Below are 19,274 nucleotides of genomic sequence, written 5' to 3'. Positions count from 1 at the left end.
CTTTTCATCTCAATGCTCCATGAACCCTGTCATCACAATGCACCATGCCCATCATCATAATGCTTCATGCTATTGTCATCACAATGAAATCAAAATGCTCCATGACCTCTGTCATCACAATGCTCCAAACCCTTGTGACCACAATGTTCCATAACACTTGTCATCACAACGCCCCATGACGCTCGCCATCACAATTATCCGTGGTCTTCTCATCACAATGCTCCATGAACTTTGTCATCACAATGCTCAATACACTTGTCATCACAATGCTCCCTGACACTTGTCGTCAGTATGCTCCTTGAACCCTGTCATGACAAGGCTCCATGCCTTTTTCATCACAATGATCCATGCCCTTTTCATCACAATGCTCCAAGACCCCTGTAATCACAATGCTCCATGCCCTTGTCATCACAAAGCTCCATGACGCATGTCATCACAATGCTCCATGGCCTTCTCATCACAATGCTCCATGCCCTTGTCATCACAATGCTCCAAGACCCCTGTAATCACAATGCTCCATGCCCCTTTTCATCAGAATGCTCCATGAGACTTGTCATCACAAGGCTCCATGGTCTTCTCATCACAATGCTCCAGGACCTTGTCATCACAATGCTCCATTCCCTTGTCATCACAATGCTCCATGACCCCTGTCATCACAATACTCCATGAACATTTTCAGCCCAATGCTCCATGACCTTCTCATCACAATGCTCCATGACCCCTGTCATCACAATGCTCCATGACCACTGTCACCACAACGCTCCATGACCCCTGACAACACAATGATCCAGGACTCTTGTCATCAAAATGCTCCATGACCCTTGTCATCACAATGATCCAGGCCCTTGTCATCCCAATGCTCCATGATCCCTGTAATCACAATGCTCCGTGACGCTTGTCATCACAGTGCTCCATGACCCTTGTCATCACAATGCTCCATGCCTTTGTCAGCAAAATGCTACATGACCTTGTCATCACAATGCTCCATGTGCTTGTCATCACAATACTCCATTACCATTGTCATCACAATCCTCCATGAACCTTGGGATCACATTGCTTCATGCCCTTGTCATCACAATGCTCCATGCTCCTTGAAATCAAAATGATCCATGACCTCTGTCATCACAATGCTCCAAACCCTTGTGATCACAATGTTCCATAACACTTGTCATCACAACGCCCCATGATGCCTGTCATCACAATACTCCATGCCCTTGTCATCACAATGCTCCATGACCTTTGTCATCACAATGCTCAATACACTTGTCATCACAATGCTCCCTGACACTTGTCGTCAGAATGCTCCTTGAACCCTGTCATGAAAAGGTTCCATGCCTTTTTCATCACAATGCTCCATGACCCCTGTCATCACAATGCTCCATGACCACTGTCACCACAACGCTCCATGACCCCTGACAACACAATGCTCCATGACCACTGTCATCACAACGCTCCATGACCCCTGACAACACAATGATCCGGGACTCTTGTCATCAAAATGCTCCATGACCCCTGTCATCACAATACTCCATGAACATTTTCAGCCCAATGCTCCATGACCTTCTCATCACAATGCTCCATGACCCCTGTCATCACAATGCTCCATGACCACTGTCATCACAATGCTCCATGACCCCTGACAACACAATGATCCGGGACTCTTGTCATCAAAATGCTCCATGACCCTTGTCATCACAATGATCCAGGCCCTTGTCATCCCAATGCTCCATGATCCCTGTAATCACAATGCTCCGTGACGCTTGTCATCACAGTGCTCCATGACCCTTGTCATCACAATGCTCCATGCCTTTGTCAGCAAAATGCTACATGACCTTGTCATCACAATGCTCCATGTGCTTGTCATCACAATACTCCATTACCATTGTCATCACAATCCTCCATGAACCTTGGGATCACATTGCTTCATGCCCTTGTCATCACAATGCTCCATGCTCCTTGAAATCAAAATGATCCATGACCTCTGTCATCACAATGCTCCAAACCCTTGTGATCACAATGTTCCATAACACTTGTCATCACAACACCCCATGATGCCTGTCATCACAATACTCCATGCCCTTGTCATCACAATGCTCTATGACCTTTGTCATCACAATGCTCAATACACTTGTCATCACAATGCTCCCTGACACTTGTCATCAGAATGCTCCTTGAACCCTGTCATGAAAAGGTTCCATGCCTTTTTCATCACAATGATCCATGCCCTTTTCATCACAATGCTCTATGCCATTGTCATCACAATACTCCACAAGCTTGTCATCAGAATGCTCCATGACCCTTGTCATCACAATGCTAAATGACCCCTGTGATCACAATGCTCCATGTCCCTTGTCATTACAGTGCTCCATGACACTCGTCATCACAATTATCCATGGTCTTCTCATCACAATGCTCCATGGTCTTGCCATCACAATGCTCCATGCCCTGGTCATCACAATGCTCCATGTCCCTTGTCATCACAATGCTCCACATCCTTGTCATCACAATGCTCCATGACACTTCTCATCACAATGTTACATGCTCTTGTCATCACAATTCTCCGTGCACTTGTCATCGCAATGCTCCATGACCCCTGTCATAGCAAGTTCCATGTCCCTTGTCATTACAGTGCTCCATGACACTCGTCATCACAATTATCCATGGTCTTCTCATCACAATGCTCCATGGTCTTGCCATCACAATGCTCCATGCCCTGGTCATCACAATGCTCCATGACCCTTGTCATCACAATGCTCCATGTGCTTGTCATCACAATGCTCCATGACCCGTGTCATCACAATGCTCCATGCTGTTGTCTTCACAATGCTCAATTACCCGTCATCACAGTGCTCCATGCACTTGTCATCACAATGCTCCCTCACCCCTGTCACCACAATGCTACATGCCCTTATCATCACAATGTTCCTTGCCCTTGTCATCACAATGCTCCATGACCCTTGTCATCACAATGCTCCATGCCCCCTCTCATCACAATACTCCATGATCCTCTTCAGCCCAATGTTCTATGCCCTTGTCATCACAATGCTCCATGACCCCTGTAATCACAAGGCTACATGCCCCTGTCATCACAATGCTCCAAGCCCTTGTCATCACAATGCTCCATGACCCTTGGCATCACAATGCTCCATGACCCCTGTCATCACAATGCTCCATGACCCTTGTCATCACAACGCTCCATGACCCTTGTCATCACAATCCTCCATGACCCCTGGCATCTCAATGCTCCATGCCATTGGCATCACAATGCTCCATGACCCCTGTCATCACAATGCTCCATGACCCCTGTCATCACAATGCTCCATGCCCTTGTCATCACAATGTTCCATGCCCCGTCATCACAATGCTCCATGACCCTTGTTATCACAATGCTCCACGACCCTTGTTCCTTCAGGCTTCATGAGCACCCTCCACAGCTTAATGCCACTTTAAACTTTGGCTCAAATGTTTAAATTTGCTTTCCTACCCACTAGCGACAAACTTCACCTTGATTGTAACTAGCAGTAGGTGGTATAATTTGAACATATTACATATTAGCCCCCAAATTATATAAATATATGACATCCCTACATTATGAAGGATATCAAGGTAACTAAGTTCTTTGAATATATTTTTAAGTACAACAGTTCTCACATTAGGCAGTAATTTCTGTGTTCATGTGTCTGTCTCCCTCACTAGACTTTGAGTGTTTTAAGTGTGAAGACCACCTTGTTGAGAAAGTAGTGCAATGCCTGACACATCATTCAATTAATATCTGATGAATTAGTGAACAAATAAATGTACATATGTCCAACGACAATGTAGCTAAAAGCCGAGATTCTGAGGCCAGACTACCTGGATTCTAATCCCAGCTCCATCCTTATGAGCTGTGTGACTTTGGACATATTGTTTAATCTATCTCTTGAATTTTCAGATTCCTCATCTATAAAACGTTGCAATATGACTATATACTTCATAGAATGTATATCACAGCACCTGACACAAAGTAAGTGTTATCAAATGCAAGTCCATGTGCCTGATGCACAGTGAGGCCAAACAATACCAAAACGTCAGAGTTTGGAGCAGACAAAGGTTTATTGCAGGGCCATGCAAGGAGACAGGTGCCTCATGCCTTAAAAACCCAGAACTCCCCAAAAGCTTTCAGCAAGCCCTTTATAGGAAAGGTGAGGGAGTGGCATGATTAGTTGTTGCAGACTTCTTGGTGTCAGAGTCTTTGTTCTTGAGGTTAGGTCATGGTCAGGTCACGATGTTCCTGTAAACCTCCACCAAAATAAACATTATTCTTTGTTCTGACAAGAAAGGACAAGGTCCCAAAGGCTCAACTCTCGCCCTCCGAGGTTCAGGCCTGGCTATGAGGAGGGGTCCCTGCACAGGCTGGTTACCCTCCCGGGGAGCATTCATCCAGCACCCAGTCTGGGTCCTCCCGCCAGTGCCCAGCCCCGGCTGAGGAGGCAGATCTCAGCTGGTGGCACCCTGAGGGCCAGACCCTGCTCAGCCATCATCACTGAGCAAGCCAGGCTCCCAGGACCCAGCTGGCCCTCAGGCTTTTCTTTTTTTTTTCTTTAGTATTTATGTATTTATTTAGGCTGCGCTGGGTCTTAGTTGCGGCACGCAGGATCCTCGTTGCGGCATGCGGACTCAGCTGTGGCATGCATGCGGGATCTAGTTCCCTGACCAGGGATCGAACCCAGGGCCCCTGCACTGGGAGAACAGAGTCTTACCCACTGGACCACCAGGGAAGTCCCTCAGACTACCTTTTTTTTTTTTTTTTTTTGCCGTACGCGAGCCTCTCCCTGTTGTGGCCTCTCCCGTTGCGGAGCACAGGCTCCGGACGCACAGGTTCAGCGGCCATGGCTCACGGACCCAGCCGCTCCACGGTACGTGGGATCTTCCCGGACCGGGGCACGAACCCGTGTCCCCTCCATCGGCAGGCGGACTCTCAACCACTGTGCCACCAGGGAAGCCCAGACTTTTCATTTAAACTGGAAAGAATCATTTGTTTAGGATCAATAGGAATACGTGTAGCAAATACCAATCAGGTTAATTCCCAGCTCACAACTGCCTCTCTTTGGGAATAGCGCCAACCACAGAGGTGGACCCGAAGTAATAATGTGCAATGTCCTTGCAACTTAGCCCTGACCTCTGGCCACCTCCTACGGGTAGACAACTGATCTAAGCTGGACCAATTTTTGAAACTTGAACAGAGAGACTGAAGCTGGTTCAAGCTGTTACCTTAGTGGCGGTGTCCATATATTCCAGTTGCTGAAGCCTCCACGGACTGCGACCTAAGGAGATGCCACCACCAGGTCGCAGAGGTTGGGGTGTGGGAGAGGTTCGCTGCTGCTTCCAGGCCTGGGCCTGGCCAGTGGGCGGCCGTGGAGAGGGCTCTAGAGCTCTGCGGGACACAGCCCTCAGCCTGTCCCCGCCCGGGCCCCCCAGCTCACCCGCCACGCCCGAAGCCAGAGGCCCTGGAGCGCCCGAGGGAGAAGGACGCGATCCGCCTCTCACCGAACCCTCTGCTTGGAGGACCGCTGCGAGGCTGACTGCCGGCCGCGCTCAGGGTCTCGCGATAACTGTCTGGCTCTAACAGCTGCGCGCTCGCAAGGCCCCTATCACATAAGTACTCAATAAATATGTTTCTATTGTTACTGCAATTCACAGTGTCTGGCCACCATAGCTACCAAAAGATTCCAACCATTTAGCTGGTTTAATCCCCAACTTTAGTCAAGAAAACCCCATTTTGTAAGCCTTCATTTTACAAGCTGAGACATGATTTAACGGGCTTACAGAACGTGGAAGAGTTCCAGGCACAGGTGGTGGGGAGCAGCTGTTTTCCATCTCTGCTGAGGACCAGCTGAGAGTCTCAAAGAGCCACATGAGTGATTTGGGTGGAAAGTACTAGGAATAGCTTCCTAATAATGTGTAAGAGTGTGAAACCCTAGCCTGAAACCTCAGGGGAATCCATGGAATCCTTCTCTCTTGAGATTCTTTAAAAATGGGATACTTAATCGGCTCTAAGTTGGATAAAGACCAGGAAAGCATCTCACATTAAAATAACAATAGTTTGCATGGGTCAAGTCTGAGTTGCACTGCTGTTGACCTAGTTCCTGCAAAGTACCATTACCTGGAGATACATATAAAAAGGAAGAGAGTATGGGAAGCAGATTCCTCTACTTAGTGAGATCGCAATGAAAACAGTTTAATATGCTCTAAATCCTCATTCAAAATAACTTTAAATCTCATTAAGAGACCATTTCTGAAGGATCTGAATGAATGGTGCCTGGTATAAGTACTTCCTGAGAGCAGGCAGTGTTGAAGGCCGTGTTTGAGGCAAACCCAGGTAAGTACCTAATACCGTATTACATGCAGACCATGCCATATGCAATTTCCAGCTTAAGATGACAAAAACAAGAGGGGAAAAGGCACTTCCATGCCACTCTCTTGGTGGGGGAAGTGTCAGAGAAACCCCTGTGAGTGGAGAGACACAAATTACACACCTATTATTCTTTTCACGTGCAAGAGTGCTTTGCATATTTCCTGTGGGAAGAAAATATTCTGATTTTAGTGAAGAGGTGGATGCAGTCTCCTGCCCTTCTTGGTTGCTCAGAAGAAGAAACCAAAGAGAAAGGAGATTTCTAGGGTAAAGAAAAAAGGTAGCAGAGACTTTGCTCCTGAGCAACCTGAAGCTTGAGTTAGGGCTGAAAGAGGAGTATGCATAGGTGACTGAGGAAGCAAGGCTTGTTTGCAGTTTTATAGTCATATAAGGGGATTAGACAGAAGGCAGGAATGGTGATATGTGATAAAGACGCTTAAATGGAATTTAACGGTTTATTCCCTTCCAAATTACTGAACATTAGGTTTAAATGTTTCCATATAAATATTAAATTATATGTATATAGCAGGATCGCAAATTTGCACATTACCACTCAGTTTTTTAAGAAAAATGTAGCTTCTTTATTTCCTATAACTATTCTTCCTCCAAGCTCATACCCCATTGAGGAGTAGGGGCAAAAACAAACTTGCCAATTAACAATATCTCAGTTTCTTCCCTTTTAAACGGCATCTTTGGGTAATTCCCTTTTTAAAAGAGAGAAAATTCTGTTTATCTCCTCTCCCTAAAATGGCCTATGGTGATGGGAAAAAAGACCTATGGCTGACACGGTCAGCCTTACACCTTGCAGGTAGCTGGTCTGGCCCGGCGCTGACCTGGCATCTGCAGGGAAGAACTGGTCCCTTGTGGCCTTTTGGGACACTGTGCAATCATTGCCTGTAAGAGTCCACATACACCAGACTGCAGGGAGCTGGAGGCTCTGCCTCAGACCATGGTCAAACCCAAGGCCAAGATGCTATGGCTCCCAAGCCAAAGCCAGCTTCTCCTTGGCCTGCAGAGGCTTGCAGCCTCTCGGGAGCTATAGATGAGGAAAGGCCTCAGTGTTCTCAGGCTCCCGGTTCCCAGCAGCATATTTCTAGCACAACCTGTTCTACTCCCCAAGCTTCCACCTTGTAAAGGAGGAACAAAGTATTTTCTTCTTACAGCTGCATTTGCTTTGTTTCACCACAACTGGTTTTAACCCCTAAAGCTCTAAAACAGTCATGACCTTTAGCAAACTCACCACCATCACGACCACTAAAAAAAGCTGATAAACAACCAAGAACTCTGAGAGACCCCAGTTCATCATACCCTTACTAGGCCCAACTGAGGGCTCTTTCCTGACGAATGAACGACAGGACTTGTTTTAACCGACCATGCTCCATGTTAATGGATGCATTCTGACTTTGCCAGAGTACAAGCTTCCAATCATGAATTAGCATAAGTACCATGGTCTCCTCCCTTTCTAGTGCATAAAACCCTCTGATTTTCCCCTCATAAAATGTGTCCACTGCTGCACATATTACTTCCTGTGCCTGGGAAGTAACTAATCTCAGTACCTGCTTTGTTGACACTGTAGTCGCTCATTTACCATGAATAATCCCAACGGGAGGCAGAAGTGAGGACACAGGCATCTGATGTCTTTACCTTCCTCTTTGGTCCTCACTCTCCTCCTCTAAAGTGCTTCTTTTTATGGGGTAGGACTTCCCCTATGTCATTGTTCCTGGGGGCACTAAGCCACATGACCTAACATTGGTGGCAGGTGGGATTCAGGGAGAGAAACTGGCTTAGTCATAAGAACACCTATTGAGAAGTAATTTTAAATTATTCTTCCCATTATACACCTGTATCAAGAAAGAAAAATCTCATACAGATGGCCAACAGACACATGAAAAGATGCTCAACATCGCTAATTATTAGAGAAATGCAAATCAAAACTACAATGAGGTACCACCTCACACTGGTCAGAATGCTCATCATTAAAATGTCTACAAATAACAAATGCTGGAGAGGGTGTGGAGAAAAAGGAACCCTCCTACACTGTTGGTGAGAATGTAAATTGGTACAGCCACTATGGAAAACAGCATGGAGGTTCCTCAAAAAACTAAAACTAGAGTTGCCATGTGATCCCTGCAATCCTACCCCTGGGCATATATCCAGAGAAAACCATAATTTGAAAAGAGAAATGAACCCCAATATTCAGAGCAGCACTATTTACAAGAGTCAAGACATAGAAGCAACCTAAATGTCCATCAACAGATGAACGGATAAAGAAGATGTGGTACATATATACAATGGAATACTACTCAGCCATAAAAAAGAATGAAATAATGCCATTTGCAGCAACATGGATGGACCTAGAGGTTATCACACTATGTGAAACAATTCAGAAAGAGAAAGACAAATACCATATATCACGGATATGTGGAATCTAAAATATGACGCAAATGAACTTATTTACGAAACAGAAACAGACTCACAGACACAGAAAACAGACTTGTGGTTGCCAAGGGGGAGGGGGAATGGGGGAGGAATGGGTTGGGAATTTGGGATTAGCAGATGCAAACTATTATACACAGAATGGATCAACAACAAGATCCTACTGTATAGCACAGGGAACTATATTCAATATCCTGTGATAAACCATAATGGAAGAGAATATTAAAAAAGAATGTATATATGTATAACTGAATCACTTTGCTGTACAGTAGGAATTAATCAACTATACTTCAAAAATATAATTTAAAAAAAGAATGAAAAATCCACAGTTTAATATCATAGGCAACAAGATAAGGCAATTTTACTTATTAGATTATATACTAATAATTTTTTTAAAACATACACATAAAATGCTTAGCATGTACTAGGTACTTTTTTAAGAGCTTGACTCCTTTCATTCTTGCACTGTCCCTATATGGTAAGTACTATTGTAATTATCATCCTCATTTTATAGATGAGGGAACTGAAGCACAGGACAGTTAGATAACCCTGTCCAAGACTACAAGATGAACTGTGGATGAGCCAGGATTCAAGTCTAAACAATTTGGTGCCTATGAAACTCACAAACTGCTGACATGGTACCGCCACTGGGTGTCAGCATACCAAACTGAAGGGGCTGCAGTCTTTTTTAGGGAAAAAGGGAACAGCACTTACTGAGGGCCTTCTAGATGCAAAACACTGGTGCACACATTTCCCAATTTAATCTGAGAGATGAATAAACTTTTTAGAGAACAGAATATGCAATATTTAGTTAACAGAGTAACCAATTTGCATCAGAGGAGCTTTTGTCCATATTTTTTTAACTGAAAAAATAGCGGTAGACTTAGAAGTTAAGAGGATCATTCCCTAGATTCTCCATTAACAAAGGGCTTTTACCAGCTGTTCACACCTATCACACAATGAAACCATTATTAGAAAGACTTCAGGGAAGAGACCACTCAATGTGCTCTCTCCCTCTGCAAAAACCAGCAGGAGACAAGCATCTGCTATAAAATTATCTGGTTTAATCGCTATCAACATCAGAACCATATTACATTAAAGTACAAAACCTGTAATGTACAATTACACATACAAAAAATGTTCTTTGTGAGGAACAATTTTCAGCAAATCTGACAAACAGCAAGAGTTACTCCTATTGGGGGTTTGAAAGGAGAAATGGAAATTTCCAAGATGTCCCCCTCCTCCCTCTGGCTCCTCTGACCCTCCGAACATCAATTTGCAAAGGCCCAAGGGAGGAAGGGAGGTATTAACAAACTCAGGCACTCATTCCTCCTCTCTTATGGAAGGAGTGAATTTTTAGGGAACATTTTCCATCCTTTATTACACTGATGTTCCATCCATCTGCATCATTAGGTTCAGTAGTTACCATGACAATATGATGCCTACAGCAATCTAACTTGATAGCCAGATGCCAGAATGTGGAAAAATAGGACCAGCTAAGAAAGTGAGAGAAATATAATTAATCTGAACCACATAAAAAATGTGCACAAAACTAAAACCAAGAGGGAAACTGCCAAAATGTCACCCAAGAGGGAATGATGACGGGAAACAATGATAAGTTTCCGAGATTCAAAACTTCTTTGCTAACTAGAGCCATGAATTGGTCTGTAACTAAGGCTGAGGAAGAAGTCAATGTTAGTCTCGAATATTGCTCTGAGTGGCTCTCCCCCAGTAATTTCCTGCTGCTGAGCCTAGTGGTGTCATCACTGATTCCAGCAGTGGGATTCTTAGGCCCTGAATTTCCTGAGGATCTCAAGCCACATTCTAAGTGCTGCTGCCAGAGCATTCTGCTCACCTCCAGTCTGCTGTTATGCCCAGCTTTTCCATCTGATGAAGTCATTTGCACCATCATTCTGAAGCTAATCTTAAGAGACTGAACTGAGCTATGTCCTGGGAGACCCTGTCCCCTTGCGTTCTCTATGCCCCATGGAGGCAACAGGCTAGCACAACCCTCTTGGGGGCCCTGATGTGGCAGAGGGGCTGGGAGATTAAGAAACGAGAACAACATAAAAGTTGTGCTTCAGGGAGACCAGCCTGGGATGGGTGGTCCTTCTCATCACAGCTGGGTTGGATAGCGGCGCTGAGCTAGGCGATTTGGCCGGTTCAGGCTGGTAGCCATGGAGAGCTGGAAAAGAACAAGCATGGCACTAGATTATAGCCCCAAGCATGACTCCAACCAGGGCTGACTGGCTGGATTGAGCTTGGGCATCCTGAGGGTCTAGAAGCCCTTCTGCTGTATTTGGCTTCCCATGGTGGTGTTCTCATTATTCACTTTCACCCAACACCTTCACCTCTTAAATAAGGAGAAAGAAATTCAATTTTATATAGAAGGGAGGCCAGTAATGCATCAGAACAAGCAGTCTGCCCCACATCATGCAGAAGCAGGGACTTTAGCTTCAATCAAACTTTGCAAAGATCCCCTCGCCCCCAGGACACAGCCCTGGTGCAACCACACCATTGACACCAACACCAAGTGTCTCTCCTGAGTCTCAAGACTTACGAAAGGTCAAGTGCAATATTAATAACAGTGACATTGACTGAGCATTTTCTGAGTGCCAGTCCCTTCACAGACATGCTCCGGTTTAATCCTCACAACTGCCTGCTGAGGTAGCTACTACTAACCCTATTTTACAGATGCAGAAACTGAGACTTAGAGAGGTTAGTCGTTGCTCAAGAACTCAGGCACAGTAATTTGTTATAAGTAAGTTATAAACCTGGGTCTCCTTAATCCAGAACCCATGCTCCTAACCCCTCTCTCTCAGGGCCTCCTTACCTGGGGGACCTGGGATGGGTTGTAGAGAGGGACAGCCCCTTTCAAGGGGGGTGGGGGAAGCAGAACACCAGGGTTGAAGGAGAGCCCGGAGGAAACACCCTGTGATGGAAAATAATGGAAAATCCTCTTAGTCACCACTCCCCAGATTCCAGAACATCAAGGGCTTCCCTGAGCATCAACTTTGGTCAAGAGATGCAGATATGATACAGCTCAGGGAATACTGAGCAAACAAACGTGGTTCAAGTGGGCACAGCCAACCCCTGGGTCAAGGGTGACATTGCAGAGCCTTGGGTGCTGCTGCATGAGAAGAAAAGGTCATAATAAATGTATTAATAGCATCATAAAAAGTAACCTCATATTCTTCGAAAGACCTAGAATACTACAAGAGTGCTGTAACCAGGCCACAAGAAATAAACATGTTTTCCTAGCAATTGGCATGAAATCCATACTGGTGTGGACAATTCATCAAGAGTTTATCACAGCCCTTGCCAAGGATACTGGTGAACTCTGGCTCCTACTGGGACAGGGAAAAAGGTCGTTCTCTTTTTTTTGTTTGTTTTTTTTTTTGGCCATGCCACATGGCATGCGGGATCTTAGTTCCCCAACCAGGGATTGAACCCACCACCCCTGCAGTGGAAGCACACAGTCTTAACCACTGGACCGCCAGGGAAGTCCCAAGGCCGTTCTCTAGACATCACCTAAGGAAGCAGTTATGGGTTAACTCCTGTTCCCCCCAAACTTCATATGTTGAAGTCCTAACCCCAGCACCTCAGAATGTATTTGGAGACAGTGTCTTTAAAGAGGTGATTAAGGGGGCTTCCCTGGTGGTGCAGTGGTTGAGAGTCCGCCTGCCGATGCAGGGGACACGGGTTCATGCCCCGGTCCGGGAAGATCCCACATGCCACGGAGCGGCTGGGCCCGTGAGCCATGGCCGCTGAGCCTGCGCGTCCGGAGCCTGTGCTCCGCAACGGGAGAGGCCACAACAGTGAGAGGCCCGCATACCGGAAAAAAAAAAAAAAATTTAAAGAGCTGATTAAGGTAACATGAAGCCATTAGAGTGGCCCTAACCCATCATGATCGGTGTTCTTATAAGAAAAGAAAATTTGGACATAGACACACACTGAGGTAAGACCATGTAAAGACTCAGGGAGAAGATGGCCAGCTACAAGCCAAGGAGAGAAGCTGCGGGAGAAACCCACACTGCCGGCACCTTCATCTCAGATCTCCAGCCTCCAGAACTGGGAGGAAGGAAGTTTCTGGTGTTTAAATGGCACAGTCTCTGATACCTCGTTCTGGCAGCCCTAGCAAACTAATACAGACGCTTTCTCCATATCCTCCACGAGTCAGGCCCTCACAGGGCGGCACCTGCAGCCCACGTGAAAGTTCAGTCCACACAGAGGCGGCTGGTGGGCTGCTCACCTGAGGTCCTGACATGCCTCCACTCCCCGTGCCCTCGGCTGTCCCCGCCCCGGACGCTGATCCTTGGGCTTCACTGCCACCTAGGAAGAAATGAGTCGGGGGTGTTCCCGCTGCTCGGGACAGAGGAGTCCCCACTCCCAGAAGGCACCCCCCACGCCCCCGGGGAGCACAGAGAGGACCACAGACAGCCCAGAGGACATGAGGTTGGCGGTACCTGTGTCCCTGGAGAAGGCGCCGGCATCCGGCAGAGACTGGGGAGCTGGGGGCGGCGTCGGCGAGAGGCCCGGGCTGGGCCGGGGTGGATCAGATGCTCGCGGGGCTTCCTGCTTAGTGCAGAAAGGAAGGTGTCCCTGACGGTAGCTAAACCGGTGCTGCCTGCTTGTACTCCTGCAGGGCCCACATGGCGGCCAGATGCTGGCCTTCTCTCCCCCAAGTTCCATTTTCTTTATGCCGGTCCTCTGCTCAATGATCCAAGTTAACTCCTGTCCCTCAAAAGTTAAATTTCTTCATCCTGACTTCTAAGGCCTTTCATCATCTGCCTTTCCCCTCACTGGACCAATTTGTTTCCCACAATCTTCCATCGCTAAACCTGTTTCACCCGGCCCAGGGTAGAGATGCCAGCTCCAGACCCTCCTAGGGCCCCTGGAAGGGGGAGCTTCCGGCCCTCCCTGCCCAGGTTACCTCGGAGTCAGGACCGTCAGATGCATCCTCGTCTCCAGAGGGGGGCGCGTCGCCGGCGGGCTTCGGGCGAAACCAGCTGAGCCAGCCAAACCCCAAGCCCTGGAGGGAGGAGGGCGAGTTCTGTGGCCTGCAGGGTTGCTTCTCCCTCTGCATCTGAGATTAGCCAGCCCCGCCCCCACCTGTGATGCCGGTGAGACCGGAGGGGCGGGGGCACCACCGAAGCCCAGATTCCCAGCTCTGCTCCGCCATCTGGGAAGAGAAGAATCCCTCCACCTTTGTTTTCTCCTTCGCGTCTCCCAGCTTTCCTCTCTGGGCGGTGTCTTCGGAAGACTTTTTCTTCTCTGCCTCGTCGGAGGACTCCCCCTCATCCTCCCTGACTGATACAGCGGAACTCTCAGACATATTTCGTGCTCTGGGAATCGGTGGCACCTGGGATTAAGGAAAACAGAAGTAGCATTTTTATAGCACTTGACAGGTTGCAAAGGCACATTTACACGTACTCCCTCACCTGACCGACTCAGTAAAGCAGTGGGGAGAGCCCGTGCTCCGCAACAAGAGAAGCCACCGCTCGAAGCAACCAGAGAAAGCCCGAGCGCAGCAACGAAGACCCAACGCAGCCAAACATAAATAAATTTATTTAAAAAAGGAAAGGTTAAGCAACCTAAGGTCACAAAACTAGTAAACGGCAGAGCAAGGATGTAAACTTAAGCAGTCTGACTCTCCTTCTAGGAATTTCTCCTATTTGAATAAATTTGAGGAATAGACAAGGGCTTATATACTAGAATGTCCATCATTGTGTTTTACATGAGGGGAAGAGAAGGGAGGAGTAGCGAGAAAGAGTGGGAAAGAGAAGAGACACACTTGAAGTGTTTAACAACGGGGGAAAGATGAATTAAAATCTGAGCTCCTCCCAGGGCCTACCAGGCCCTCCATGACCCAGTCTCTCTCTGCCTCTCTGGTCTTGCTTCTTAGCCCTCTCCCCTGTTGCTCCCCACTTTCTAGATACAGTGATTCCATGCTCTTCCTCGATTGCACCAAGTCAGTCCCATTGTAGGCCCTTTGCTCTCCCTGTTCCCTCTGCCTGGAACACTTGTTCCCTGAATACTCACGTGGCTTCCGTCCACCCTCCATGCTGACCTCAGAGATGCCTTCCCTTCCACTCCATGTAAAGTAACATCCCTCATGCACACAGTGGTTTATTTGCAGTCACCTCCATGGAACAGAAGCCCCATGAGGGCAGGCTTTGTCTGCTTCCCTGTGTACCCCCAGCCCCTGTAACAGTGCCAGGTATGTTGTAGGAACTCAGTATTTGTGAATGAATAAATGCATGAGTGATGGTATGTCCATACAATGGATTTTATCACACCAGTATTAAAAATCCTATTTAGGAATGACATGGAAAATCTCAATTTTATAGTATTAAATAAATAGAAAATAAAGTTTCACCTACATATGTTCTTAACCATTTAAAAACGCATGTGTGTATGTATACACATTTATATACACACATATATACATAGACGGGTCTCACCCACTTTTTGAAAGTTTGCATTATGCCACTTTGCTTTTACCAAAGACCTACATTAGTACCTGTTTTCCCTAAACAAAAAAAAGTCCACAGAGGAGTTTCACTTTTACAAAAAAAGTCAAAAAGTGAAAAAAGCATTCAGCGTTTGTTTTGTAGGAGCTGTTATAGAGGCAGAGTGTACCCTAAGCAGTGAGAGTGGCCTGCCAATCTCCTTCCCAGAAACTACGCTCAGCATCTCCGCATCAAGACATCATAGCTTTGAACTGTGTCTGTGAGCACCTGTGCCTCCTTTCGGTTTATCTTGTGCACTGTTAGCAAGACGTGTACTGAGGTGACTGCTTCTTCCCTTCATGTCATGTAGACCTATGAAAGGTTTCATGGAAAGGCTCTACATTCAGATAGCAGGAGAAACCTGTACATGGAAAAAATTTTAGAAGGAAATAATGAAAATATTTGACTATGGGCTTCTGAGTGATGTCTGTTTGACTCTTTATATGACAGTTTTTCTTCATTTTTCAAGTTTTCTATAACAATAACGTACTAATTTTTCAGTTAGAAAAATAAAAAAAGTAAAGCATAAAAGTGTTTTAAGGGCTTCCCTGGTGGCGCAGTGGTTGAGAGTCCGCCTGCCGATGCAGGGGACACGGGTTCGTGCCCCAGTCCGGGAAGATCCCACATGCCACGGAGCAGCTGGACCCATGAGCCATGGCCACTGAGCCTGCGTGTCCGGAGCCTGTGCTCTGCAACGGGAGAGGCCACAGCAGTGAGAGGCCCGCGTACCAAAAAAAAAAAATAAGTGTTTTAAGCCTTGCAGCCCGGTTACGACTTGAGAAAGTTCGCCTCCAGCCAGGCAGGTTTGGGACCAGCAATGCCTGCTGTTGGAGGGAAGGGATTCATTCATTCAATAGCTAGCTGGATGATTACTTAGACATGGTTCTCTCCAAGACCTGATGGCACACCTGGGCAGAAGAGATACAACTGTGGTAGGTCCTTCTTGGAAATAAAGCAAGGTAAAAATTAAAAGAAAGAAATATCAAGAGTCTTCCATGGTGGGGCAGCGCACAGCAAGTGTTCGGTGCAACAGTAAGAAGTGGGGGGGGGCTTCCCTGGTGGTGCAGTGGTTGAGAGTCCGCCTGCCGATGCAGGGGACACGGGTTCATGCCCCGGTCCGGGAAGATCCCACATGCCGCGGAGCGGCTGGGCCTGTGAGCCATGGCCGCTGAGCCTGCGCGTCCGGAGCCTGTGCTCCGCAACGGGAGAGGCCGCAACAGTGAGAGGCCCGCATACCGCAGAAAAAAAAAAAAAAGAAGAAGAAGAGGGCATCAGAGGGAGCAGATGTGTGAGTCCAGAGCTACACCCAGCCCTGCCGGCCCTGCCTCCATGGATTCAGGTTAGCAGGACTGAACATGAACCAGAACAAGCCTCCTCTCCACCTCTCAGGATCTGGTGTAGAAAGAAACAAGGTGAAACATGGAAGAGAGGGCTGGTGCAAGGCACAGGAAGGCATCTGTGAGTGGCAGAGAAACCGTGGCAACTGAAGGAAACCCGCAGCTCGGAGTGGGCACTGCATCCGCTAGGCTCTGTCCTCTCACCTGCGGTTTGGAAACAACCTTCTGCCCATCAGGATGCTGGAAGGTTTCTGGAGACACTGTGTTCTCCCCTACGGCACAAAACACAACAGAAATCGTGATGTGAAGTGGGGCCTTTCCCATCTATCCTGACGAAGGGTCATGGGGACACAGTTGGCTCTCCTAATTGCAAAGCAGCTGGAGCTCTGAGCCCACAGCCCCAAGTGCATCACAGTAAATGCAAAGTCCATTTGCACAAGCCTCTGAATTCCAGCCACCCCAGGACAGGCTGCTCACCCGACCTTCACCCCGAACCAAGGTCATTCCTCAGGAACCCCGGAAATCAGGGCCGCATCAAGCTGGATCTCAGGGATCCTCCCTGACCTTCCCCTCCATGTGAGTCTCCCATCTTGGACAGGACCTTGTCTTAGCAGCTCTAAGATCTGATCCTTCTGCGTGGTTTCCTGCACTTCCCTGGCATCACTCAGCGATGCTCACCCATACTCGGCCCCTGTTGTCCAAGGCCTGATGGGAGAAGACAGAAGCATGAGCCTCTGCCCGCGGTCCCTGACACTGACGACTTCAGAAAGAGGACTTGGCCTAAACTACCGCTCCAGGCACAGGTGGCGTTTCCTTGCCTTCTCCAGCCGAGATCCTAGAAACTACAGAATCCAAGGGGAAGGCAAGAGTGGCTGCGGTTGGCTGTGCTACGCTTGTCCCAGTAGAGACGGGGGCTGGAATGGGAGAGAGCCGTCTCCCTCAGAAGAACGTGAAGTACCAGGCCCTCAGTCATGTGCACACCTACCACTCAGGGCTTTACCAGCTCCCACCCCACACCCTGCACTGGTCCCTGCACCTCCCTCTTCTGCTTGCTCCCCTAGACACCTCGTCACCCAAGGTTCGCTGCCTCGCTGGCAGGTCTTACCAGGGGGCGGGTGCATCTGCTGGGCTTCCTCCCAGGCCCTTCCTCCAGGCGTCCCTGTCACCGCCACGCTGCCACCAGTCCCCGGCAGATGGGTCTCAGGAACTGAGTAAAGAGGCACCGGGACCCCCGTCTGCCCAGAACCTCCTCCTGCTGGGTAGGAGCTGGGCTGGAGGGGAAAGAGCTGCTGTGGGCTGGGATGGGCCGGGCCCATCGGCTCCAGTGTTGGCCACAGGGCTGAGCAGTCTCCAAGGGCTTCTGAGTTGCCTTGACGTCCAGAAAGATCCTGGTAGAAAGTGTCGTCTAAGGACATAGGGCAAAGAGGAGGAAGTGAGACCTGTAATGTGGCACTTGTGTGGACTAATCACACCAGGAACAATCCTGCTCTTTGGAAAGCAGCGACAAGGACAGGCCGCTTGGTGTGGCTGCCATCGATGTGATGACAAGTACAACACAGCAGTAACTGTAACACCTCTCACCGCTTATGACTCAGAGTTTACAAAACCATTTCCCTCACTACTTTGTATGATCTCTGAGCCTTAAACCAGTGGGTTGGGAGGGCAGAAATCACCATCTCATTTAACTCCACAATTTTTTGCATTTGGATAAACTTTCTCTTTTAAGGATCTCCTAAGGGACTTGGGTCCTTGAAACTTAGAATGTTGCCGGTTAAAACCCAAATCAGACTACAGAAATGATGGCTTTGCTTTTAAAGAAGCAGAACCCTTGGCCCAGGAAGGGACCTTGGTTGGTATTCATTCTGGCTCTGCCGTGTTGCTGAAGAGACAGACCAAGGTGTGGACGGGGACAATGGCTGCCCCAAGGTTATGGAACTGGTGTGGTCATCTGACCCACCCGCTCCATTGGGTGACAGGAGACACAGCTGCTTCCCAGAGGAAGTGGCCACTCAGAAACACCCAGCCTGCTCTCTTGCAGCCCTTCACCCTCACAGATCCTGGGACGCAGCAGCAAAGCTGGGAAACAGAAACCAAGGCCTGACCTTCCTTGCCACCCCCTTGCTTATCCCTGAAGGAAGTGAAAAAGGCTGGGAAACAGCCGGAAGTAAAAAGATGAGGCCCCGTCCTGACCCCACCAGGGAGCGCTGTCTGGGGAAAGGGCACAGAATTAACTGGGATAACAACATCTGCCCAACCCAATACTCAGAGGCATCCTGAAGGGAAAGGAGGGATCTGTTGAAAACACTTTGAAACCTATTTCACACGCGTGGCAATTGATGCTCAAACACCGTAGGCGCTTCCTATGTCCCCACCGCTAACGTGAAATACAGATAACCCACCGCCTCTGGCCTCAAGGAATGTATTCAGCTAGGGAGAGAATACTGACACAAGTGAAGCAATTAGATAACAACACAACAACACAAGATTAAAGCCTGAATGTGAAGCGAAAACCCTAATAATGCAGAGACAGAAGTGTCAGGGATGGGGGCTTCCCTGGAGGCGCAGTGGTTGAGAATCTGCCTGCCGATGCAGGGGATA

General features: G+C 47.9%; 1 protein-coding gene across 1 annotated transcript in view; it reads right to left on the bottom strand.

Moving 5' to 3' along the window:
- Positions 1-9,890: 9,890 nt before the first annotated feature.
- Positions 9,891-19,274, bottom strand: part of SEC16B (SEC16 homolog B, endoplasmic reticulum export factor) — a 56,225-nt gene continuing 46,841 nt past the window's right edge. The window contains exons 21-28 of the mRNA XM_060091212.1: positions 17,782-18,081; positions 16,881-16,948; positions 14,034-14,189; positions 13,761-13,859; positions 13,294-13,405; positions 13,080-13,159; positions 11,661-11,759; positions 9,891-11,012 (exon numbers count right to left, since the gene is read on the bottom strand). Of these exons, the coding sequence (XP_059947195.1) occupies positions 10,944-11,012; positions 11,661-11,759; positions 13,080-13,159; positions 13,294-13,405; positions 13,761-13,859; positions 14,034-14,189; positions 16,881-16,948; positions 17,782-18,081 (983 nt within the window). The 3' untranslated portion in view covers positions 9,891-10,943. The remainder of the gene's footprint in view (positions 11,013-11,660; positions 11,760-13,079; positions 13,160-13,293; positions 13,406-13,760; positions 13,860-14,033; positions 14,190-16,880; positions 16,949-17,781; positions 18,082-19,274) is intronic.

Source organism: Mesoplodon densirostris, chromosome 2 (genome assembly GCF_025265405.1).
Source record: "Mesoplodon densirostris isolate mMesDen1 chromosome 2, mMesDen1 primary haplotype, whole genome shotgun sequence".
In the NCBI taxonomy this organism is placed as follows: domain Eukaryota; kingdom Metazoa; phylum Chordata; class Mammalia; order Artiodactyla; family Ziphiidae; genus Mesoplodon; species Mesoplodon densirostris.
This window is presented reverse-complemented; position numbering and strand designations above follow the sequence as displayed.